Genomic DNA, 22,331 nt, shown 5'->3' on the forward strand with positions numbered 1-22,331 from the left:
TCCAACACCCAAAAAAAGCAGCCTGAGCGATATCTGGTCACGTGACATGAGTCTGTGGCTAGAAATACATGTGCTGCAGTCCTTCCAGAAACGGCCCTTCACTCCACTTGTTTATTGGCTGTGACATCGTGCCACTACCACACTTTGTTATCTCTGCTGATGTCGGACTCTGAAGCAGCCGCAGGTCATCAGCAGTCTGACATCAGCCAGCTAAAGGCTAAAAACAGCCAACACACACAGTGTGGCCTTTACATCCACTCAGAAACATTTAGTCTGCTTTAGAGCTGCAGCCTCTGCAGACCAGCGCCACACCTGACACGGTCTGATCCACCAAAGTAACACACAACAGGACACGGATGAGCCCCGGAGTGGACTACGGTGTGAGTTCACTGTTGGACGTACCGACCAGTCACAGTTCTCTGCTGTGCTGTGTGAACGTGCTCATCACAGAAAGGATTCCTAACGTTCCCAAAGGAGCGTGAGGAGCCGTGAAACATGGCTGCATGGAGACAATGGGGGAGCATAGGAAACCTGTACTAATGAGCCGTGTGACATCACATTGTGCTCAATCAATCAATCAGTGTTCATTTATATAGCACCAATTTATAACAGCGTTATCTCAAGGCCTTTGTTCCTGTCATGGCATGATATCATACGTCATTTTTGCTTGTTTCTTTCTTTCATTCCTTCACATTTTGTCTGTTTTTTATCTTTCACTGTCAGACCTGTGCCACTACATTTGCTTTGTCACATTTTGTCATGCATTTTGTTTTGCCTCTGTTAAGCTGTCCTTGGTGTCTACAGTCACAGGAGCTGTGTGAGCGTGTGGCCCAGAGCGTCACCTTAATCTGGTTTAATGAACAAGCAGCCTGGGGGGGAGGAGGAGGTCTCTACGGTTTACTCACTGCACACATCCTGGGAGCACAGAGACACCAGCAGCACAGTCTGCTCTAGTAACAGAGAGTTCATCTCACAGCCAGACTGAAACAGTCTCTGGGGACTCTCTACCTCTGAGGAAAACAAAGAAGTATTGAAATCTAGAGACATTTGGATGGGACGGGCTTCTAATTAAATGACTGGACCAGTGGAAGTTAAATGAAAAGTTAGTTTATGATGATGGATATTATTTCTATTTCATATTAAGCTGGGAGTCGGCCAGTGATCTCCTGAGCTCACTTGACGTGCTGCTGAAGCGTCTCTTCATTCAGCTGATGACAGGACAAAGAGACATGAGGGGCTCAGTGGGTAAATGACTGGGGGGGGCAGAGGGACAGCTCCACCACCACAGACAGAGGAGTGCAGAGGGGGTTTTATTGAATGCTGCTGTCTATAGAGCTGTTTGACTGGTGTTCATTGAGCCGCTCGCTGTCTGAGTGTAAACAGTGGAGTCACGGGGGAGAGGCACAGGCAGCTCTTCCACAGATGAAAGGGAGATTGGCCCGGTTTACTGTGGGGCTCTGTGTCGTGGGAGTTTCAATAGATACAGTATTCTGCTGCAGTGCCTCTCAAACCGGGGGCGAGGAAACCACTGAGGGTCTCTGCACCAACCGCTGATGTAATACATTCAGGATGATGTAACACTGGAGCTGGGGGGGTCACACTAAACACTGTACGCTGTTCAGCCATCTCACTATGGAGGCTGTCTCAAAAATACATGAACACATCCAGCCATTCCTCTCATGCTAGCTGATGTCCGACACGTCCGCTGATCTTCATTTCAAGGTCAAAATACTTTGTTTGCAGCAACCAGGAGCAGCAACCAGCTCAGGGCTCAGGGAGTGTTTGTCAGTCTAAGACAGGCCACGCCTTCCTCGCACCGCGGCTGTTCACAGGTCTGACCGGGATCAAACCAAACCTCCGTCTGTTTGTCTCACAGTCGTCTGTGGGGCCTCCTGTATGCTTTTAGAGGAAGGAGGGATCGGTGTCTTTGAGTTTCACCACTAATTTGTAGGGCAGAGGGGAACAGTCGGTTCTTATCCTTCTGACAAAAGGATGGAAACCAGCAGGTAAATGAAAAAGCTATGTCCAATAAAAGAAGAAGAAAACCAATTCATTCATTCAATGAACGTCAGCAAAATGGACAGAACTGGCTTGTGGAAAAGGTGAAAAGTTAAAAAGAAAAGCCTAAATTTGAACATTAGAAGTGTTTCTGTAGCTGAACGAGGTCATAGAATTTCAAAGTGGAGCAGGCTGAAGAGGATTTGCGGTTATCTGAAGAAATAAAAGGCTGAACTGTGACACTGTCAAAGTTATTTTGATATTGTCACTGATATTGTGGAAAACAGCTAAATATCTTAAGTATGAAAGACAGAATAAAGGTGAATGAAGCATCGATGTTTTCTGCAGAGGCAGTAGTTGACCCGTTGACTAGTAGTAGTGGTAGTAACCATAGCAGCAGTAGTAGTGTGGAGTAATGTACTAGTAAGAGAATAAGAGACGCTGCTGAGCCGTTTCCACACTGACGTCTGTATTTTCATCAAACACAGTTGTTGTTTGTAAGTGTGGACGGTTTCATCACTCGTGCTCTGAGCGACTGTCGGAGTGATTTCCCTCTGCCGAGCTTGAACACCTCACTCAGACGTCCTGACAGCTGCTGCTGATCGGTGCAAACTGAAACTAAATGTGAAAAGAAAATGGACAAAACTGTCTGTGGTTAGTGATGCTGTAAATCTGAGAGCGTAAACAGCTGCATGGGAGCACGAACAGACGGGCTTAAAAACACTGGGGGGCGAGGGGGTCACCTTCACTAACCTACACATTTACACATTCACTGTGAAGCTTCTGTCAGCGAACACTTGAAGCCTTGAAACAGCTCAAAATGACTCACTTTCCTGGTCGAATGTAAAATAAAGGAGAGAAACCTGCTCAGTGACGACTGGGTGACTTATTTTGTCTCACCATATTTATTAGGCCTGACAGTGATACTATTTATTGATGAAATCTTGGTCTTTACGGTGAGAAATAAACTGCATCTGTTATAAGTGTGAGGCCTCCTCTAATCTGTGATGTCCTCCTGACAGCCAGGAGCTCGCTGGAATAGATGGGCGGCTTTTTATTCAGCCTCTTATTGTGAAACACCTACAGGAAGTGTTGCCATGTGGATATGAGGAGGCTCTGCTGTTGTACAGTGCTGATAGTCTGTGATTTGAACAGGGTCTTAAACAGGCACAGGTGGTGAAACAGGGACACAGGGAGAAGCAGGCCTGTATGTTGGGTTAGGGTCAGAGGGTTATGGTTAGAGGGTTATGGTTAGAGGGTTATGGTTAGAGGGTTAGGGTCAGAGGGTTATGGTTAGAGGGTTAGGGTCAGAGGGTTATGGTTAGGGTCAGAGGGTTATGGTCAGAGGGTTATGGTTAGGGTCAGAGGGTTATGGTTAGAGGGTTATGGTTAGAGGGTTAGGGTCAGAGGGTTATGGTCAGAGGGTTATGGTTAGAGGGTTAGGGTCAGAGGGTTATGGTCAGAGGGTTATGGTTAGAGGGTTATGGTTAGGGTCAGAGGGTGAAGGCTAGGGTCAAAGGGTTATGGTTATGGTCAGAGGGTTATGGTCAGAGGGTTATGGTTAGAGGGTTATGGTCAGAGGGTTATGGTTAGGGGGTTAGGGTCAGAGGGTTATGGTTAGAGGGTTATGGTTAGGGTCAGAGGGTGAAGGCTAGGGTCAAAGGGTTATGGTTATGGTCAGAGGGTGAAGGCTAGGGTCAAAGGGTTATGGTTATGGTCAGAGGGTTATGGTCAGAGGGTTATGGTCAGAGGGTTATGGTCAGAGGGTTATGGTCAGAGGGTTATGGTCAGAGAGTTATGGTTAGGGTCAGAGGGTGAAGGCTAGGGTTAGAGGGTTAGTTTTGGGTTGGGTTTATGAGTTTGAGGTAAAATTGAGTAGCACTGGCCCTCTGACCCTAACCCCCTAACCATAACCCTCTGACCATAACCCTCTGACCATAACCCCCTGACCATAACCCCCTGACCATAACCCCCTGACCATAACCCTCTGACCATAACCCCCTGACCATAACCCTCTGACCATAACCCTCTGACCATAACCCCCTGACCATAACCCCCTGACCATAACCCCCTAACCATAACCTTCTAACCACAACCCCCTGACCATAACCCCCTGACCATAACCTTCTAACCATAACCCCCTAACCATAACCTTCTAACCATAACCCTCTGACCATAACCTTCTAACCATAACCCCCTGACCATAACCCCCTGACCATAACCCCCTAACCATAACCCCCTAACCATAACCTTCTAACCATAACCCCCTGACCATAACCCCCTGACCATAACCTTCTAACCATAACCCCCTAACCATAACCTTCTAACCATAACCCCCTGACCATAACCCTCTAACCATAACCCTCTGACCATAACCCTCTGACCATAACCCCCTGACCATAACCCCCTGACCATAACCCCCTGACCATAACCCCCTAACCATAACCCCCTGACCATAACCCCCTGACCATAACCCCCTGACCATAACCCCCTGACCATAACCCCCTAACCATAACCCCCTGACCATAACCCCCTGACCATAACCCCCTGACCATAACCCCCTAACCATAACCCTCTGACCATAACCCTCTAACCATAACCCTCTGACCATAACCATAACCACGTCCCTGGTGGTTCGGCACCACTGACAGAGCAGCTCCTACTTAGAGAGGCTGGACCAGCACTGAGCCCAAGCTCCTCTGTCTGTTTGTCTCCCCTCTGTCCCCTCTCTCTCCCCCTCTCTGTCTCCTCTCCCCCCTCTGTCCACACCTTCCCAGAGTGCAGCAGTCTTCCCCTTTCCATGCTACATGTAACTTTGTGTTAAAAACGTAGCAGTGCAGGGAAGGCATCCTCCTCCTCGTCCTGAGGAAGCCTTCAGTGGGGGAGCAGATGTAGATATTCATGGAGCAGGGCTGTGTGGGGCCTGCTGGGCTGCTGCCTAACAGCGTCTCCTTTCCTCTGGTCAATGAGATCCTGACAGGCTGCTGCTATCTAATCAACCCCTCCACCGTTTTAATCCTCCGGCCCAATCTATTGCCTTCTCCAATTTCCTCCTCTCTGAAAGGCAATCACAGAGTGTAGGGCATTTTAATAGCTATTTGGCAGAATGCACTTGAAGGCACCATGAGCTCAGTACAAGGATCTTTCATTAGATTGTCATCGTTGAGTGATGTGAAGCACTCTGGATGGCACGAGTGCAGGGGCAGGGGAGGGGCAGCGGAGAGGAGGGTAGAGCTGTGACCTTGCTCACATGATATCTCTGCAGATGGATAACTACAGCAGCTGCATCTCTCTGCCTGACTCACTCTGACTCTAATATGACACGGGCCCCAACAACAGTGTCCTCTGTGCCCAGTTTGGGCTGTTGGCCCCTGATGGGCTCCATTACTATTAGTAGGACAAGCTAAAGTCCAAATGCTGCTGCAGACACTGTTCATGTCATGTAACACATATATGTCAGCTGAGTGAAATGTATTGCATAAACTACCCCCCCCTCCATCTACTCAGTTCTTTCTTATAGCTCACAGCTTTGTTGTATCTGGTTCTTCACTCCTGGACTTATTTTGTGGCGGGGTAAGCTCATGGTCAATGGTAATAAAGGTAATAATAGTAAGGTCAGTGATAGGACACAAGCTCCGCTGTCCTTCAGACATTCTGATGAGGTACACCCCCCCCGTCACTGCCTCCTGTGCTAATGATGACAGTGAGCCTCAGATCAGCCACTGTTAGGGGGGGAAATAGGTGGTCTGACTGTAGGTGAGTAGTCAAAGATGAGGCGTGGTACAAACCTCGGATGCTGATGAAGGCGATCCTCCACCCTGACCTCCACCTCCTTACTTTCCACCGCTGTGTGTGAAGGTGACACTGGTCTCTGCCACCGAGTACTTCCGTTTAATGTACATACCAAATGCTGCATAACCACCTCTGAATGTAGTTTTTAGAAAACATTGTGATGGTAGAAAGAAACAGAAAATGACAAGCCACTAATGGCTTTCAATGACTTAACAGCTTTCCTTTTCACAAGTGGATGCTCTGCTGTACACACACAGCAGCAGAATGAACGAGGAAATAAAGTGTGCCCTTTACTGTGCTGCAAACAGAGTTTAGCCTGTGGCTACACTCTTGTGAATTTGTGCTCAGCTATTTTTTCAAAGTGTAACCAATGCAATTAACTCTTTGAAGGAAACACACGTCAGCCTCTCCTTCTCTGAGAGTGCAAAAAGTAATGAATGAGCCAAAGGGTAAAGATACGCATGCTTATGGTAATGACGTTCATGCATAATGTAGCAATGGTGTGCAGCTTCGGTTGAATTAATTATCCTCTGCTTCAGGTATCCTTCCTAAGTATGTCGTTTCTCTCCCCCCGTGTCATTTAGCATGGATTATTAGTCTAGGTGACAACACGATAAACCTACAGGCCTCAGCATGCAAACATGGTTCAGTGGTTTTACAGCAACCGCACACGAGCTCAACCACTCATAACACACTGTGGCAGCTCATTATTATAAGCCAACAATGAAGCAGAGAAACCTAACCTGTGAGGAACATGCACATATTAAATGAGCAGGAAAATACCTAAAAGCGACGTGGCCACTGCTCCCACAGGATGTGAGTGCTATCTATTCCTCTTGGAAGCTGTCTTAGCATTGACAAATGCTTCCTAATCAATCTCTGCCATCAGTCCAGACAGGGACTGAAGATAGAACTGTGCTTTATTGAGCTGAGGTGGAGTCTGGCTCAGCTAAAGCAGTTGAGGGTATTGATCCCTCAGTCGATACCCTGCACTATTCGTGGCCAAACCTTTGCTGACTGTTGTTTGTATCTGTTTCGAGCTCTCTTCAGGGAGATTGCTATTTGGCCTTGGCTCTCATCTTTATATGGTCAGCTGGGATTCGTGCTCCGGCTGCACACACTAGGAAGGTTCTCATTAAACAAGAAGACTGTCAAAGTAATCACAACACACAGTGTCACAGCTCACAGCGGCATCAATAGTGAAGCTAAGAGCACACAGACCAAAGTGCTGTACAGAGAAGATACCCAAACAACTACAGTAGATGTTAACTGAGTGTATTTATATCATGTTGTTGCCACATTCATCCTGTAAAGGTCACTAATTAACTCCCTATGTCTCATCTGTTTAATGTACTGTGCAGGTACACCTCTACACCTCTAACTTCAGGTTAACTAGGTGTCACCATGATAAGGTGCCTCTGTCTCTTGCTGACACACTAGAGCAGCCATGTGACTTAAGGAAAGCCTTCATGATCCAAAAGACCAAAGCTCATTCTGCTGCAAACGTGGTTAAACTGTGGTCAAACCAAGGCTGGAAAACGACAGCGCTGTGGGAGGAGTGTTGAGAGAGAAAGCCCTTGAAGCACCAGCCCTTAGTACAAGAGTACAAGGACAAGGGATGGCAGGCGTGGTTGTTCCCTGCTGCGACTGGCTGTAGAGGCTTCCCAGACAAATCAGCATTGCGGTTGTTGCCGGCTAGAAGCCAAGTGTGAAGGTCGGGTACCACCTGATGACGTCTGCTCCTGGCTGAAGGATAAGGTAACCGAGGAGTGCACCCCAACACGGCTGTGTCACTGGCAGTCCTGTACAAAATGGAACTGCAAAGGCAACAATATGCCGTTTCACCAGCGGTTATACAGCGTAATGTTTAATACCTGGGACCGGGTGCCAAGCAACCAGCACGTGACCCTCTGCCATTATGGTTTTCGTAAAAACAAGGTCTGAGGTGTTTATTTGTGAGTTTGTCATTAAAAGATCTAGCTGGAGGGTTTTGTTGTGTTTGGACAGAACCACACCAGGTGGTTCACTCCCCTTCTAGTCAGTAGGGTGCAGCCACGCTCTCCGGCTGCTGCTGATAGCTTCAAATTTAGCTACAGACTGGAGAGTGGTGTGAATCGTTTCATGTAACTGTAGGTGAAAGAAAAAACGAATTAGCATATTTCCCAAAATGTGGTTTATTTCTGTGCTGAGCCAACCTGCACACTCACATGGACTCAAAACTGAAAAATATAAATCAAACAAGGAACCCTAAAGCTGTATCACAGATTCAGTCAGTTTCAATCAGCACAGTGGAGGAGATGACCTGAGAAGGTCATTAAGAGACATTTCATCATGCAAAAAGTTGCTAAACAAATCAAAAACTAGTAGAACAAATGAAATATGAGTTGAGTACCACATGTTTTAGGCTGTGTCCTTCAAAAGGAAGAGGGCTGGGTGTCTGATACTGTTCCTCCTCCCTGATGGACAAGTGAGACAAGTGAGTTTGATTTCAGGATAAGGGAGACCACAAAGCGCTTGGTCTGGGTCAGCCTCATTGACCCCCCAGGGCTCAGAGGGAAGAGGCCCAGGAATGGGCTCCAGCTTTGACTCCATATGTGCTGGTAGACAGGGACTACCTGATCAGCTCATATCCACTATCTGATCATGTGGCTGTGTGTATTTCTGACTCATCGAACTTTGCTGAGGTGATGCTACTGCGTTCTCAGGTTTACACAGCTTTAAGTAAGTGCAATATTATCATAACCAATAGAACTGATGTTCAATTAAGATACAGGATTATCCTGCAGGAAGATACAGATCAGAATATGTACGATGGATGCAAAAAGAGTTAGTTAGGGACATGTAAACCTAACCAGTCTGATAAACTGGAGCTGTGGTCAGAGCTACCACTGTGCTCCACTGTGTCTCCATTAATAGCTCAAAATCATCTTCATCATATTGATCATTATTGAAAGGTTTCTGCTGTAACCTCTGCAGGACTCTGAGTGAACACTTCCTGACAGACTATCTTCATCCCCACAATAAGAGATGGTGTAGCTGCACGTGCAGATGTTTTCATCGGGGGGGTGAACGTGTTTAAAATGGTGTTCTTTCACAGTCCTGGCACATGTCTCAGATATCAGATGTAATGCCGGCTCTGAGCTGCCACGAGGTCTTATTATGTCCTAAGATAAGAATTGCGACCCCAGAGCTCCTTCACGTTTCTGGGGAGTGTGGCCAGGTGAGGGAGAGGAGATTGAACAAAGCTAACCCCAGGGCTGCCTCGCCGGGGTGATGAACTCCCTTTTCTCGTTTTCCAGCAGCACTTTTCACATATTCTGTGTGCAGCCCCAGCCCAGATTCATACACTGAGAATTCAGCACTTCAGACCCTCAGGACCTGCACAGTGAGAAGTTACAGAGGGATATGAATTTACTGGAATAAGTAATTACCTTCTTACTGATGCATTTCTCCAGACAGCCTGAACCAATCTGCAGTCTATCACAGGACTGAGACACACAGAAACACATTCATTCCTTTGGACAGCCAGGAACGAGGAAACCATACGAAGAGACCAGGAGTCCTCTGTGCTACGGTGCTAAAAATGAGTCAACATAATTCCTCACTGTTATTAAAATATCTGTAAAAAATACATTGTTTTTCTAATTAGATATTACTCTCTTACAATCCAGGTATCCACTCTGATAGAAACTCTCTCCCTGTGATGCTATTCCAATAAAATAAATACAAAAGCCTTATTTCCACCAGACATTATGGACACTTTATCTATAGGTGCAATATAAGCCTAGGCCACATGCATTTAGCTAAGCTAAATTCAGCTGCTTGTTTCTTTATTTATTATGTTAGTTAGTGGTTTATATTTTGTTTTCTTAGATGTTTATACTGCTCTTTTTTAAGTACTTATTATACATTTATTGTGGCTTATAACCTGGACCTGAGTGCAAAAGTTCGTACCATCTCATGTGTAAATGTGTGATGGTATGACAATAAAGTTCCTTGAATCCTACACTAAGGTCTCAGTATCTCTAACAGTATAATAATAACAATGCTTTTGAGAACCTCCTGCACAGGAACGGTCAGTTTTTCATTCTGAGGTCCTCTCGTAGTTATGGCTCATGTCTGTTAGGAGCAAAGGCAGAACTGATGTCACACACTTTAGGAAGGACAGAAGGAAGTTGAGGTGGACGTGACGGGTCAACAAAGTGTTGGACCTGGACAATGAATGTTATTCCAGGATGGTGACCCCCACTGCCAGCCTAAAACAGCCTTAACAGCCACTTAAACAACCTAAAGCAGCCCCCTTAGTCAAGTTATGTATGTGTAACAGGTTGTTAATAAGTGAAACCAGATACAAACAGATCCTCTTTAATTAGCTCAAATCGACTATCTGTTGTAATGCTGAATTTGGTTTCAATGTAACTGCTATCAGATGAGAAACCACTGATTTGGGTTGTTTGGAGAATAAATTACATTGCCTTTTGGTCTACAGGACTTGTTCAGCCGATTCATGTGTTTTCAGCCCTTTAAATGTCTGTCAAACCCTTCATTTGTCATCAGGAGCATGGCTAAACTATGGCTAAACTATGGCCCTAAACTATGGCTAAACTATGGCCCTAAACTATGGCTAAACTATGGCTAAACTATGGCTAAACTATGGCCCTAAACTATGGCTAAACTATGGCCCTAAACTATGGCTAAACTATGGCTAAACTATGGCTAAACTATGACCCTAAACTATGGCTAAACTATGGCTAAACTATGGCTAAACTATGGCCCTAAACTATGGCTAAACTATGGCCCTAAACTATGGCCCTAAACTATGGCTAAACTATGGCTAAACTATGGCCCTAAACTATGGCTAAACTATGGCCCCAAACTATGGCTAAACTATGGCCCTAAACTATGGCTAAACTATGGCTAAACTATGGCTAAACTATGGCCCCAAACTATGGCTAAACTATGGCTAAACTATGGCTAAACTATGGCCCCAAACTATGGCTAAACTATGGCCCTAAACTATGGCTAAACTATGGCTAAACTATGGCCCTAAACTATGGCCCCAAACTATGGCTAAACTATGGCTAAACTATGGCTAAACTATGGCTAAACTATGGCCCCAAACTAATCCACACTTACACGATGGTGAGTGTGAAGCTGTAGATTTTTGCTTGTTTGAAATTGTAAGGCCAAAATATTTGGTGCAACCTGACGGCTGTTCTCAGAGCAGTGATGAAAAATGAAAAGAATGGGGGCACACCAACTGAGCAGCCAAGATGCCCCATGCCATGACAAAATGTTTAATTCATGTCACATCAAAAGAAGTGGAAGAACAGGACGACTTTCAAGAAGTACTCAGAGTTTCTACGCTGGAATCCCCCAAACCAAACGTATTAAAAAGCATTAACAAACAGCGTTCATTGTTCATTTTGGGGTTCCTGGGGTACAAGGGTCCAAACTAGACCCAGTACTCTCTCTTATCAAAGTCCTGCATCACAGTGAAATGTGGCTTATCTTGTACAAAAAGACAATTAAATTAGGTGGCTGTGATCCTGCGGGGCTAATGAAGCCCTCTGAGGTAGATTAATGAGTGCGATGTCTCGATAAGACAAATTAGGAGCCCACCTCTTAGTGTATAAAAAGCTGTGATTGACCTCCCAGGTCCACCTGACATCTTTGATGCATGTCCAGCATTATTTGAATTCCACATTTGTTTCAGTCTGTCGATCCAGGGAGGGGCCCCTTTCATTTAGTTAAGAGAAGCTGATAAGACATTTTAGCCGAGACGCATTTAAAGAGGTCCGTAAACAAACAAAAGGAGAGGACAGATAATCTATGAGCAATTAATTAACCACCGCAGCTCAGCAACATGCCGACACTGGAGCCGTTCTTAATGATGAAAGTCAATGGAAGATGAGAGAGAAGTGGATTTGTTTTATCTCAGGTGTTAGTCAGCTTATGATCTCCTTTTTCTGCTCTTCCCATCTTTCCTGCTCCATCCTCCTCCTCTTATCTTCTGCATGCTCTCCTCCTCCTCATCTGTTTGTAAAACTCTCCCCATCCTTTTCTTTCCTATTTTTTCTCTGAACAATCTTCTTTTCACTCTCCTGTTTTTCTTCTATACCCCCCTTCCCTTTCTTTCTTTTTCTTCCTTTCCATTCTTCTCCTTTAACCCCCTCCCCACTCATTCTCTGTTATCCAAGGGCATCATTTCAAATGGGCGGGGGCTGTAATCAGATCCAATTACCATTTTGTTTCACTTCATCCATCCACACTGACGGTGTGAAATTTAGCCCATTTCCTCTTTTGTTTTTCCCAAATCACTCAGGAGCGACTCATGTACCCATCCAGCTGACTCCCCGCCAACACAGACGAGGCCGTCGCTCGTTTCCCAAGACTAAACCCAAGATGACGTTCAATGACAACGTTTCATTTACACCCAGTGACACCTTTTAAAGACCTCTTTGGTTCCTATTGATTGGCTGCTGGGTGTCAGGAAGGCATTTCTTATCTAATAAGAGCCTCTCCTGTGGCAGACAAAAAGAGAGGAAGGGGGAAGAAGGAGAGAGCTGGAGGTAGAAAGGAACAATGGACGAGGAATGATTACCCTCATCCCAAAGGAAGTTTGCTTTAGTTTGTATCTTCATCTGAGCCGTGGCCCTCAGTGCTCGGTGTGGTGAAACCCCAGAGGATCCTGGGCCCTGCTCCACCACGCAGTGAGTGTGTCCCCACTGTGGGACGAGTCCAGCTCATCGAGGTCCAGGTAGGCCTGCATGTAGCCAGCAACCCAGGCACTAAGTGGCTGTAAGGCTTAGAATTAATAAGCCCCCCCAGGCGTAACGACAAATAACTTCCCCACCACTGTGACAGGAAGTCACCTCTCGCCCACCCCTGTGACCTCTTTACCCTTAGTTTGTGTTTCTGTTCTGTCTGTTTCTCCATCCGGCAGAATCAGAGTCACTGAACAAATCAGATAGGTGGACGGTGATTCAGAGGCTGGGAATCACCGAGGGGGCGTGTCACTTGTTTCACAGACCAAAATCTCTATAAAAAAATGTCCCCCGACTGTCACTGAACTCATCTGACGTTGACTCTCTCGTCCATGTCGCCGCCATGTGTGTGACAACAAGCTTTATGGACACGTCTTTGCCCAGGATTGTGTCTCCCAGGCTGCACACAGGCTGCTGCTGTTGTGTCCCTGAGCCTGAGGGCAGTTTGTCAAAATGCTGAAGTTACTGTAGTTACAGGGAGGGGGGGGCTGACGTCAGCTAACTTTTAGAAACTACACAAGTACATGAAATGAGCGGTACCTTTGCAGAAGCTGGATGATTGAATCCAGGAGGAGGCTGAGTGTGTTAGCTGCTGTCTAATGACCTTCTCCTCTTCCTCAGTGGGGATGCTGGTGAACAGCACAGACAAACTCTCTGCTTTTCACATATTTACAGGTTTTTTTCCTCCTCGTTTTTTGTTGCACACCTGTGCATCATCACTTTCTTATCTTCATTCATGTTCTTCTGTTTGGCTTTACCCCCCTTCATCATTTTGCTGAAAAGTTCTCTGACACTGTTTTTCACCTCCTTTCCTCTCCCTCCTTCTCATTTCCCGTTCTTGCCTTTCCTTTTCTCTCCACGTCAGCGGCAGGAAGCAGCTGGGAGACATCATTGACGATGATTTGCAACCACATATTCATTTTTTATCCTAAATATATTAGGCCAGGCATCTGGAAGGTCAGCGGCGTAATGGCCATTGTATATTTTATGAGCAGCAGGAAGCAAAGCTCTTGGAGTTAATCATGTGGATGAGGAGGTTTTCAGGTAGAGACAAGGGCGCTACTTAAATCATCACATAAGCCTCCCCAAAAAGGTCAGACGCTTCAAAACGACACTGAACGTCCCAGAGTGGATAGAGTGGCTGTAATCATTTGGAGCACCTGCCATTGTCTACGGGCCAAACACATTTGTGGAGGTGACATTGGGCATCTACAGTGCCTCTCCACGGCTGCTAGTGTGTGTCCTTTGGCTGCATGTACACTCGTCACATGCAGAGGAAAAGATGTTTTCTCTTTCACTCACATCTTCAGTGTCTAACGATCAACAGACACAGACTCATTAACAGTTACAGACCTTCATAGAATGACGTGACAGACAAACCCCACGTTTCCAGAACGAGGTCTGTGGCGAAGAGCGGGGAGGAAAGTCGTGGCCGCAGCCTAAATATCAGTGGAGTCGTTTACTGCGACCCGGGGAAATGATATTCCACGCTTATTGGCCACTTCTCCACCATAAAGGACATCGGTCGTCCTTTTCAATTAGACTGAATTATACAAACACGCACTCTCTCTCCCCCCATGTGGCGCCCATTACTGATGCTCCACTGCCCTGGCACGACTGTCAAGAAACATCTGTGCAGCTGTGTTACTTCACTGAATATAATACATGCCGCTTTCAACCCTCCTTGGCTTTTAAGCTGCTCTGTGTGATAAGTAAGTGACCACATATGTGAAACTGTACGTAGGCAAGAGCTGCCAGCAAAGTCTGCAAAGGATTTCTGCTTCTGTTCAAGCACTGAGCTGTGATGAAAAAGACAGTGTTGACTCATTTCTTGTTCATTGCATTTACAACATGAGGTCTATTGGACTGTCGCCGGCAGAGTCTGAGGCTCCAATGAAACCCGTGAACAGCTGTCAAAAGGCAAATGTTTAACTGCTACTGTTTAAAACGATACATTATGCAGCTTCAAGCAAACAGGACGGATATTTGACTGAATAATTCCCACTTTGCTTTAAGTATTGCTTCAAGCATTAGCTTCCACTGAGCCAGAGTCTGTTTCTAATCACACCCAGAGATGATGAGACACACAATCACAGGGGTGTCAGGAACAGATCGACTCATCGCTCCCTGAGATATGATACATGACAGACAAATACTCCAGCCCTTTATCTTGTCATACATGTGAGGTATTTCTGAACTTTAAAAGCATGTTTCAGGTTATCTGTAGCGTCATCTCTAATCCTCTTATGCAGCCCCAGCATACGGCAGAAGGGAGATGGTACATAATGGGAGTGTATTTATTGCCCCCTGTCAGAGCAGCTGTCAGCTCAGTATCTCTGCACTGCTGCCTCGGAGAAAACAACTATTGTGATGACAAATTCAAATGCTAATTGAAGCCTTCAGTTTGACAGTGGGCCAACACTGTGCTCAGCGTTTTACCAGCTTCAACTGGGACAATGATGTGGACACAAATGGACACTGTCACTGTGGATTGATTGATAGCCACAACATGCACAGGGACAGCGTCTGAATGAATAAAAACTGGAATAGGTCTCACACACACACACACACACACTATTGATTATGATGTCAGCATGTCACCCTGCTGGGAGGGCAAACCATTTAATTGCCTAAACAGTGTGTCCATACATTCCACAGCTGATCTGTGGTGTTGTCTGGTTGACAATATGTTTTTGTTAACATTCATGTCTGCCATCTCATTGTTTTGTCTGCTGTATATTCTACGACTCTGCGTCATATTCAGATCATTCTGTTTCCTGTGGCCCGCTGCTGGTCTGTCTACAGAGCAGATAAGGGCTGCCACAGTGAACACTGCTGCAGAGCATCCTGTGCAGATTATTTACTGACTTCTATTCAGTCTTTATTTACACCAAAGACATTGTGGGGGTTTTAAAACACGTAATAATGGATTTTAATGTTCACAGATTATAAAATACAGCAGCACTTTCTGGGTGTGAGACATTTTACTGCCCAACAGCCTCTTCGCACCCCCTCCCCCCCAATCCTGAACCAAACCAGTTGATTCCTGAGTTTGGGCTTACCTGTGGCTAATATTAGCTCACCAGCTCACCAGACACAGCATGGACAGTAACAGGACAACTGGGTTTACTGGAGCCACGCTCCTCCTCCAGCTGCCAGCTGCCCCCCCAAACCTGCAGACCTGACGTGTCCCAGTGAAACCGCACATTCATCCAAATCTGACAGCCTTGACTTTAATACCGATACGATGAACCTCAACAGAAATGACGACACACCGGAGTCACTGGCTTTGTTGGGGTTAAGGTGAGACCACACGGTCCATACACTACAGAAAATGTCACAGCAGTAGGTTTTGGTAGGTGTGCCGGATGGATGGATGCCAGCGCGGCTCTCACCTGAACCTCCACGCCGTAGCCCAGGTAGACCGTGATGACGTAGCTGCAGTCCGTCGTGGAGCGGAAAGCAGAGCTGGACTGTGGAGGAGCCTCTATGTATCCTTCTGGTCCGGTCAGGTTCAGCTGGCAGGGAACTGCAGGGACACACAGCAGCATGGACATGATGACTGTGATGGTGGACACACACACACACACACACACACACACACACACACACACACACACACACACACACACACACACACACACTCAGGTGTGCTACTCAGGAGTGTTACTCAGGTGTATTACTCAGGAGTGTTACTCAGGTGTGTTACTCAGGAGTGTTACTCAGGTGTGTTTCTCAGGTGTGTTACTCAGGTGTGTTACTCAGGTGTGTTTCTCAGGTGTGTTACTCAGGTGTGTTACTCAGGAGTGTTACTCAGGTGTGTTACTCAGGAGTGTTACTCAGGTGTGTTTCTCAGGTGTGTTACTCAGGTGTGTTACTCAGGAGTGTTACTCAGGTGTGTTTCTCAGGTGTGTTACTCAGGTGTGTTACTCAGGAGTGTTACTCAGGTGTGTTTCTCAGGTGTGTTACTCAGGTGTGTTACTCAGGAGTGTTACTCAGGTGTTACTCAGGAGTGTTACTCAGGAGTGTTACTCAGGTGTGTTACTCAGGTGTGTTTCTCAGGTGTGTTACTCAGGTGTGTTACTCAGGAGTGTTACTCAGGAGTGTTACTCAGGTGTGTTACTCAGGAGTGTTACTCAGGTGTGTTTCTCAGGTGTGTTACTCAGGTGTGTTTCTCAGGTGTGTTACTCAGGTGTGTTACTCAGGAGTGTTACTCAGGTGTGTTTCTCAGGTGTGTTACTCAGGTGTGTTACTCAGGAGTGTTACTCAGGTGTGTTACTCAGGTGTGTTACTCAGGAGTGTTACTCAGGTGTGTTACTCAGGAGTGTTACTCAGGTGTGTTTCTCAGGTGTGTTACTCAGGTGTGTTTCTCAGGTGTGTTACTCAGGTGTGTTACTCAGGAGTGTTACTCAGGTGTGTTTCTCAGGTGTGTTACTCAGGTGTTACTCAGGTGTGTTACTCAGGAGTGTTACTCAGGTGTGTTACTCAGGTGTGTTACTCAGGAGTGTTACTCAGGTGTGTTACTCAGGAGTGTTACTCAGGTGTGTTTCTCAGGTGTGTTACTCAGGTGTGTTTCTCAGGTGTGTTACTCAGGTGTGTTACTCAGGAGTGTTACTCAGGTGTGTTTCTCAGGTGTGTTACTCAGGTGTTACTCAGGTGTGTTACTCAGGAGTGTTACTCAGGTGTGTTACTCAGGAGTGTTACTCAGGAGTGTTACTCAGGAGTGTTACTCAGGTGTGTTTCTCAGGTGTGTTACTCAGGTGTGTTACTCAGGAGTGTTACTCAGGTGCGTTTCTCAGGTGTGTTACTCAGGAGTGTTACTCAGGTGTGTTTCTCAGGTGTGTTACTCAGGAGTGTTACTCAGGTGTGTTTCTCAGGTGTGTTACTCAGGTGTGTTACTCAGGTGTGTTTCTCAGGTGTGTTACTCAGGTGTGTTACTCAGGTGTGTTACTCAGGTGTGTTACTCAGGTGTGTTTCTCAGGTGTCTTACTCAGGTGTGTTACTCAGGTGTGCATGAGGTAGTGAACACTGCTGCACAGGTGTTTTCTGAAATAAGGCCCCATGGCGGTGCACCATGAGGGGCCAAGACGAGCAGACCAGAATGCATCAGTGCAGCTCTCCGGCACACACTGTACAGGTACATAGATTGTGCCTCTCTGAGCAGCTCAGCCCTGCACTGGGACCGCTGAGGATACAATATTTCCTGGAGGCCTTCGGGGTTTCTGCTCCACCACCTTCATCCCTCCTTCCTCGGAACGGAAAAGTAAACTTTTGCCAGAGTTGTTCCTTATGAAGAAGAACATCCTCTGTGGTTCCCCTCGGCTCTCGACCTCTGGGAGTGTCCACTCCATCGTTATTCCTGGATGTGTGTGTTACACTGGGCCTGTGTGTGCTGCTGTCTCTGCTTTGACCTGCACACAGATGAGCTGATTAATCCCGTCCTGCTCCCCCTGACCCACAGAGTCCACCAAGAAACCACCGCCACGATATTTATTTTCCTCCTCCCGTCTCTTCATAACCGGCAGTCTGTTTGAACCTCTTGATTAAGGGTTAGTGATGCACTGATGCTCAGCCCCATGGCTGTGCCACCATGAGAGATGCAAATAGAGAGGGTATTAGTAGAGGGTGTGAAGTCCACATGGGTGCACTCAAAAGAGAAGAGAGCATCCTTTGGTAAAGTCTCCTAGGAGGGCGGACCTCCGCAGAGTTCATCAGGAAAATGTTGCGCTCTGATGTCTGAGAGTTACATTAGCTTCAAATGAAGGATTAAAGGAGGTTTCAAACGTGTCGTCTTCCACAGAAATGAAGTGACAAATTCACAAATGCTCCTGTTCTGTTTTGATGTTACAAACAAAATACCTCACATCTGTTAGTCCCACGAGAAAAGGCCGTATTTATCCACCTCTCTGTTTTTTCTCCTCCTAAACACGACGGGACTTTGTCCCAAAGCTGGCAGTTGTGAGAGAAACCTGTTAAAACCTATGAATTGGTGATGACTCTACATTTCACCGTGACACACGTCCACTGAGGGCAGATTTAGAGCCGACAGTGTTAAAGCTCCGGCAGGGTCAGAAATGTCCAACAGGAGCCGGTGAAGAGGTCCCTCCATGTCGAGCAGTTATCTGGTCACAGTTACTCAGCAAATGTGTCTGCTGCAAACTGTCAGAAACAACTGGCTGTTTTCTATAGAAAGCAAACTGCTCCTGGGGGGCATTTAAGGGCCACTATTGTATAATGAGCACCAGAGCATAGTGTGAGTAAATGCTGTGATTCACTGAGATCTGTTGGCTGGATTAATAATGTGTGACTAGAAGGAAATAACCAAGGGAAAATAAAAACATGCTGATTTTAGGGCTTATTTTGTGAAAATGTGTTAGAAGTCCAGAAATAAAAGCAGCGATGAGCCAGATTGTGTACATGTAAAAACACAAGCAGGTACTTACTTAATAAGTGCAACACAAAACACAGGGAATATGTTGAGCCTGTGCTGAAATTATTTATCTAATGAATTCATTTACAAGAGCAGCTCCATGAATTTAAATTAATCTGGAACATATTGCATGTTCATATAAATTATAATATTGTTGTATTTAGATAAAATTGGAAATATGCAAAACAATCCTGTTTTCCTTTTAATACACTTCATGTTAAAGTGTTAATACAACAGTTCTTCAGTTAACCTAAAATAACTATGAACACCTAAACGCAGCATTGGTTTGTGGTTTTCATGAGCTGACCCCGTCTTCAGCTCCTGATTCACACACTCGTGACAACAGAGCAGAGGAGCAGAGGATTTTCTGAACTGAATCAGTTTTCACCCAGCACATCCCAGCTGGCTCACCTCTCAGCCCCCACCGTGACACCCCTTTTCCCAAACAAGACACTATTCCTACCAAACCGCTCACACGGCTGAACGTTCCACTGATGTTCCTGCTGACATTCAGGCGTCCAGACTGTGATTAACGTGAAGCTTAATATCCTGATATCCAAACTGTTTCACAGCAGGTGTGTTTGTTCCTTCAAGCAGAAATGTGTCTTTTCTTCTGGGCAGCATCTCTACCGGCAGACTGTCGGCTGATTGGTGTGTTTCCAACACTCAGAGCTGTCCGTCGGCAGGAGAGAGGCCGAGCGTGCGCCATAAAAACCCAGACTGAGAAACATGCTGTGAAGGTGCTGCACACACGAACAAAGAACGGCCTAAAACCAGGATTTTAGGAAGACGGCACACATTTCATCATGGAAAATACCACGTTTGGACTGAGGCCTAATTCAGGACATCCAAATGGACTGGTTAAGGGTTAGGTTAAGGGGACAGGTTAAGGTGACAGGTTAAGGGGACAGGTTAAGGGGACAGGTTAAGGGGTTATGTTAAGGGGACTGGTTAAGGGACTGGTTAAGGGGTTATGTTAAGGGGACTGGTTAGGTTAAGGGGACTGGTTAAGGGGTTATGTTAAGGGGACTGGTTACGGGGACAGGTTAAGGGGTTATGTTAAGGGGACTGGTTATGTTAAGGGGACTAGTTAAGGGGTTATGTTAAGGGGACAGGTTAAGGGGACTGGTTAAGGGGACAGGTTAAGGGGACAGGTTAAGGGGTTATGTTAAGGGGACAGGTTAAGGGGACTGGTTAAGGGGACAGGTTAAGGGGACAGGTTAAGGGGACTGGTTAAGGGGACAGGTTAAGGGGTTATGTTAAGGGGACTGGTTATGTTAAGGGGACTGGTTAAGGGGTTATGTTAAGGGGACTGGTTACGGGGACAGGTTAAGGGGTTATGTTAAGGGGACTGGTTATGTTAAGGGGACTAGTTAAGGGGTTATGTTAAGGGGACAGGTTAAGGGGACTGGTTAAGGGGACAGGTTAAGGGGACAGGGTAAGGGACTAGCTGTCATGCTGAGGCTGTGCTCCTACCTGGACTCTGCATGGTGGTGGTGATGGTGGTGGTGGTGATGGTGGTGGTGGTGGTCTCCTCTTCATCGCTGCCCCTCCTCACGTTGTATTTCGGTCCAGGGTGATCTGGCCTCACGCCCCCCCCGTCTGGATCCTCTGACAGCGCGCTGCCGACGGGGCCGCTGGAGGGAGACGTGGGGGCTAATGTGTGCATGTCCGGGGTTGTTTGGGCGCTCTCATCTGGAGCCCATTTGCCACCGCCGTCCAGGGGAGTCCCGGACGAGGGGGTGGAGACGGTGGGCGGGGGGTTGGGGTGGGAGCTGAAGCTTGGCTGCGCCGGGGGCTGGGGGGGACTCCTGTAGAGGGGGTGGTGGTTTGGGACGTTGACCGGCGGGGCGGTGGTGACCACTGGGAGCCTCCTGCCCGTGTCCTGGGTGGTGGGGTAGAGGCTGGCGCCGCTCTCTGGGGGGCCCCCCGGGGTGATGGGTGGGCCAGCCTCAGAGGCTGTGGACAGAGAGAGAGAATAATGAAGGCTGATTCATGGCACAGACACTTCTGGCTTCACTTCCTGCCTCCATCACAGCCAGTTTACACTCTGCCAGCCCCATTTTGAGCCGCTTCACGATGGAGAGTGTCGCCACAGCAGGAAACCACCAGTGTCATGACACGTCTGTGCAACAAAGGCCAAGAAGCTTTCAAGCCAAAACACATCAAGTGCAAAAGCAGCAGATTTCACACGGAGACAGGCCACATTTTAATCCTCCTCTTCTTCTGTGCAGCCATAAAATAATTCTTTTCATTACGCTCTTTATTCTTTTCATCACAATTCTTATTTAGCATCTACTGTGAAAGATACAAATGTCCAATCAGACAGTGAATTTGTTTTATTTTCAATCTGTTACAGAAAAGAGACAAACAACCCAGACTATTTATACATGAGGTGATGGGAAACAGGTGGAAACAATCAGGGCGGGGCAGACAATCACACTGGCGGGAAACACACAAGGGCAGGAAGAGAGTTAGATTTCACAATAAAAGAGGAAGTGGGAGTCAAGACTAGGCACCAGTGACCTAGACAAACGACGGGACATGACACTTTACTGTATTTGTGTCATCAGGATCAGTCAGGTAGCCTTCAGAGAAGATGTCGTTGGCCGTCAGGGCCAGATGAAGAGATGAGATGGTGTCTGTTCTTAGTGGTTTGAATTAGACAATCACTTCACGAGAGCACAGTTTGAGCACCACGAACACCTTCCGGTGAGAAGATGCACCGTCAGCACTTCTCACTAGTCTGTTTGACGTCCAGCTCGCTGTCCCGTCAGTGAGCGTGGTCGTTTAGAGAGAGCTACGAACACTTCACATCGCACTAATAATCGAGATATTAAATCCTATGGGGGCCCAAACCATTTCCCTCTGTGCTGTACTGCAGTGTTTCCAAGCAGACTGGACTTGGCCGTGTCGCCATCCAAACTGGCCTCGCGTCAAGAGCCAGAGAGTGTTGGAGGGGGACACTGCTGGTGCTGCAGAGGTCACAGGCCTCTGTTGTCCACAGCTGATGGAGATGGTGGGGGTCCAGCAGGGTGTCGTGCTCCTGTGCACTGTTTATTCTAATGGAGCCGGGCACTGCGTGCTGCACATTATTAGTGATTAGACGTGCTACCCAGCAGTCTGTGCGCCCCCCAGTAGCAGCTCTCCAGCACCGTGTCACACATTCATCTGTCTACAAGCTGCAGTGGTTTTGACAGCACAAAGTAGAACTTCACAGGCAGAGAATACATTTGAAATCCACTCACCCTCTCTATCTGTGCCTGTTCACGGCTGTGCTCCACTGTGCTTCCCTCTGACATGAAGGCACAGAGAACCTGCCTCGTGCCTCTGGATGGAGACGG

At 46.9% G+C, this 22,331-nt stretch overlaps 1 protein-coding gene across 1 annotated transcript in view; it reads right to left on the reverse strand.

Moving 5' to 3' along the window:
• sez6b (seizure related 6 homolog b) overlaps positions 1–21,050 on the reverse strand; it is an 80,295-nt gene extending 59,245 nt beyond the window's left edge. Inside the window, exons 1-3 of the mRNA XM_070828634.1 lie at positions 21,035–21,050; positions 20,464–20,946; positions 15,953–16,086 (exon numbers count right to left, since the gene is read on the reverse strand). Of these exons, the coding sequence (XP_070684735.1) occupies positions 15,953–16,086; positions 20,464–20,946; positions 21,035–21,050 (633 nt within the window). The remainder of the gene's footprint in view (positions 1–15,952; positions 16,087–20,463; positions 20,947–21,034) is intronic.
• Positions 21,051–22,331: the final 1,281 nt, after the last annotated feature.

This window comes from Pempheris klunzingeri, chromosome 4, assembly GCF_042242105.1.
Source record: "Pempheris klunzingeri isolate RE-2024b chromosome 4, fPemKlu1.hap1, whole genome shotgun sequence".
Lineage (NCBI taxonomy): Eukaryota > Metazoa > Chordata > Actinopteri > Acropomatiformes > Pempheridae > Pempheris > Pempheris klunzingeri.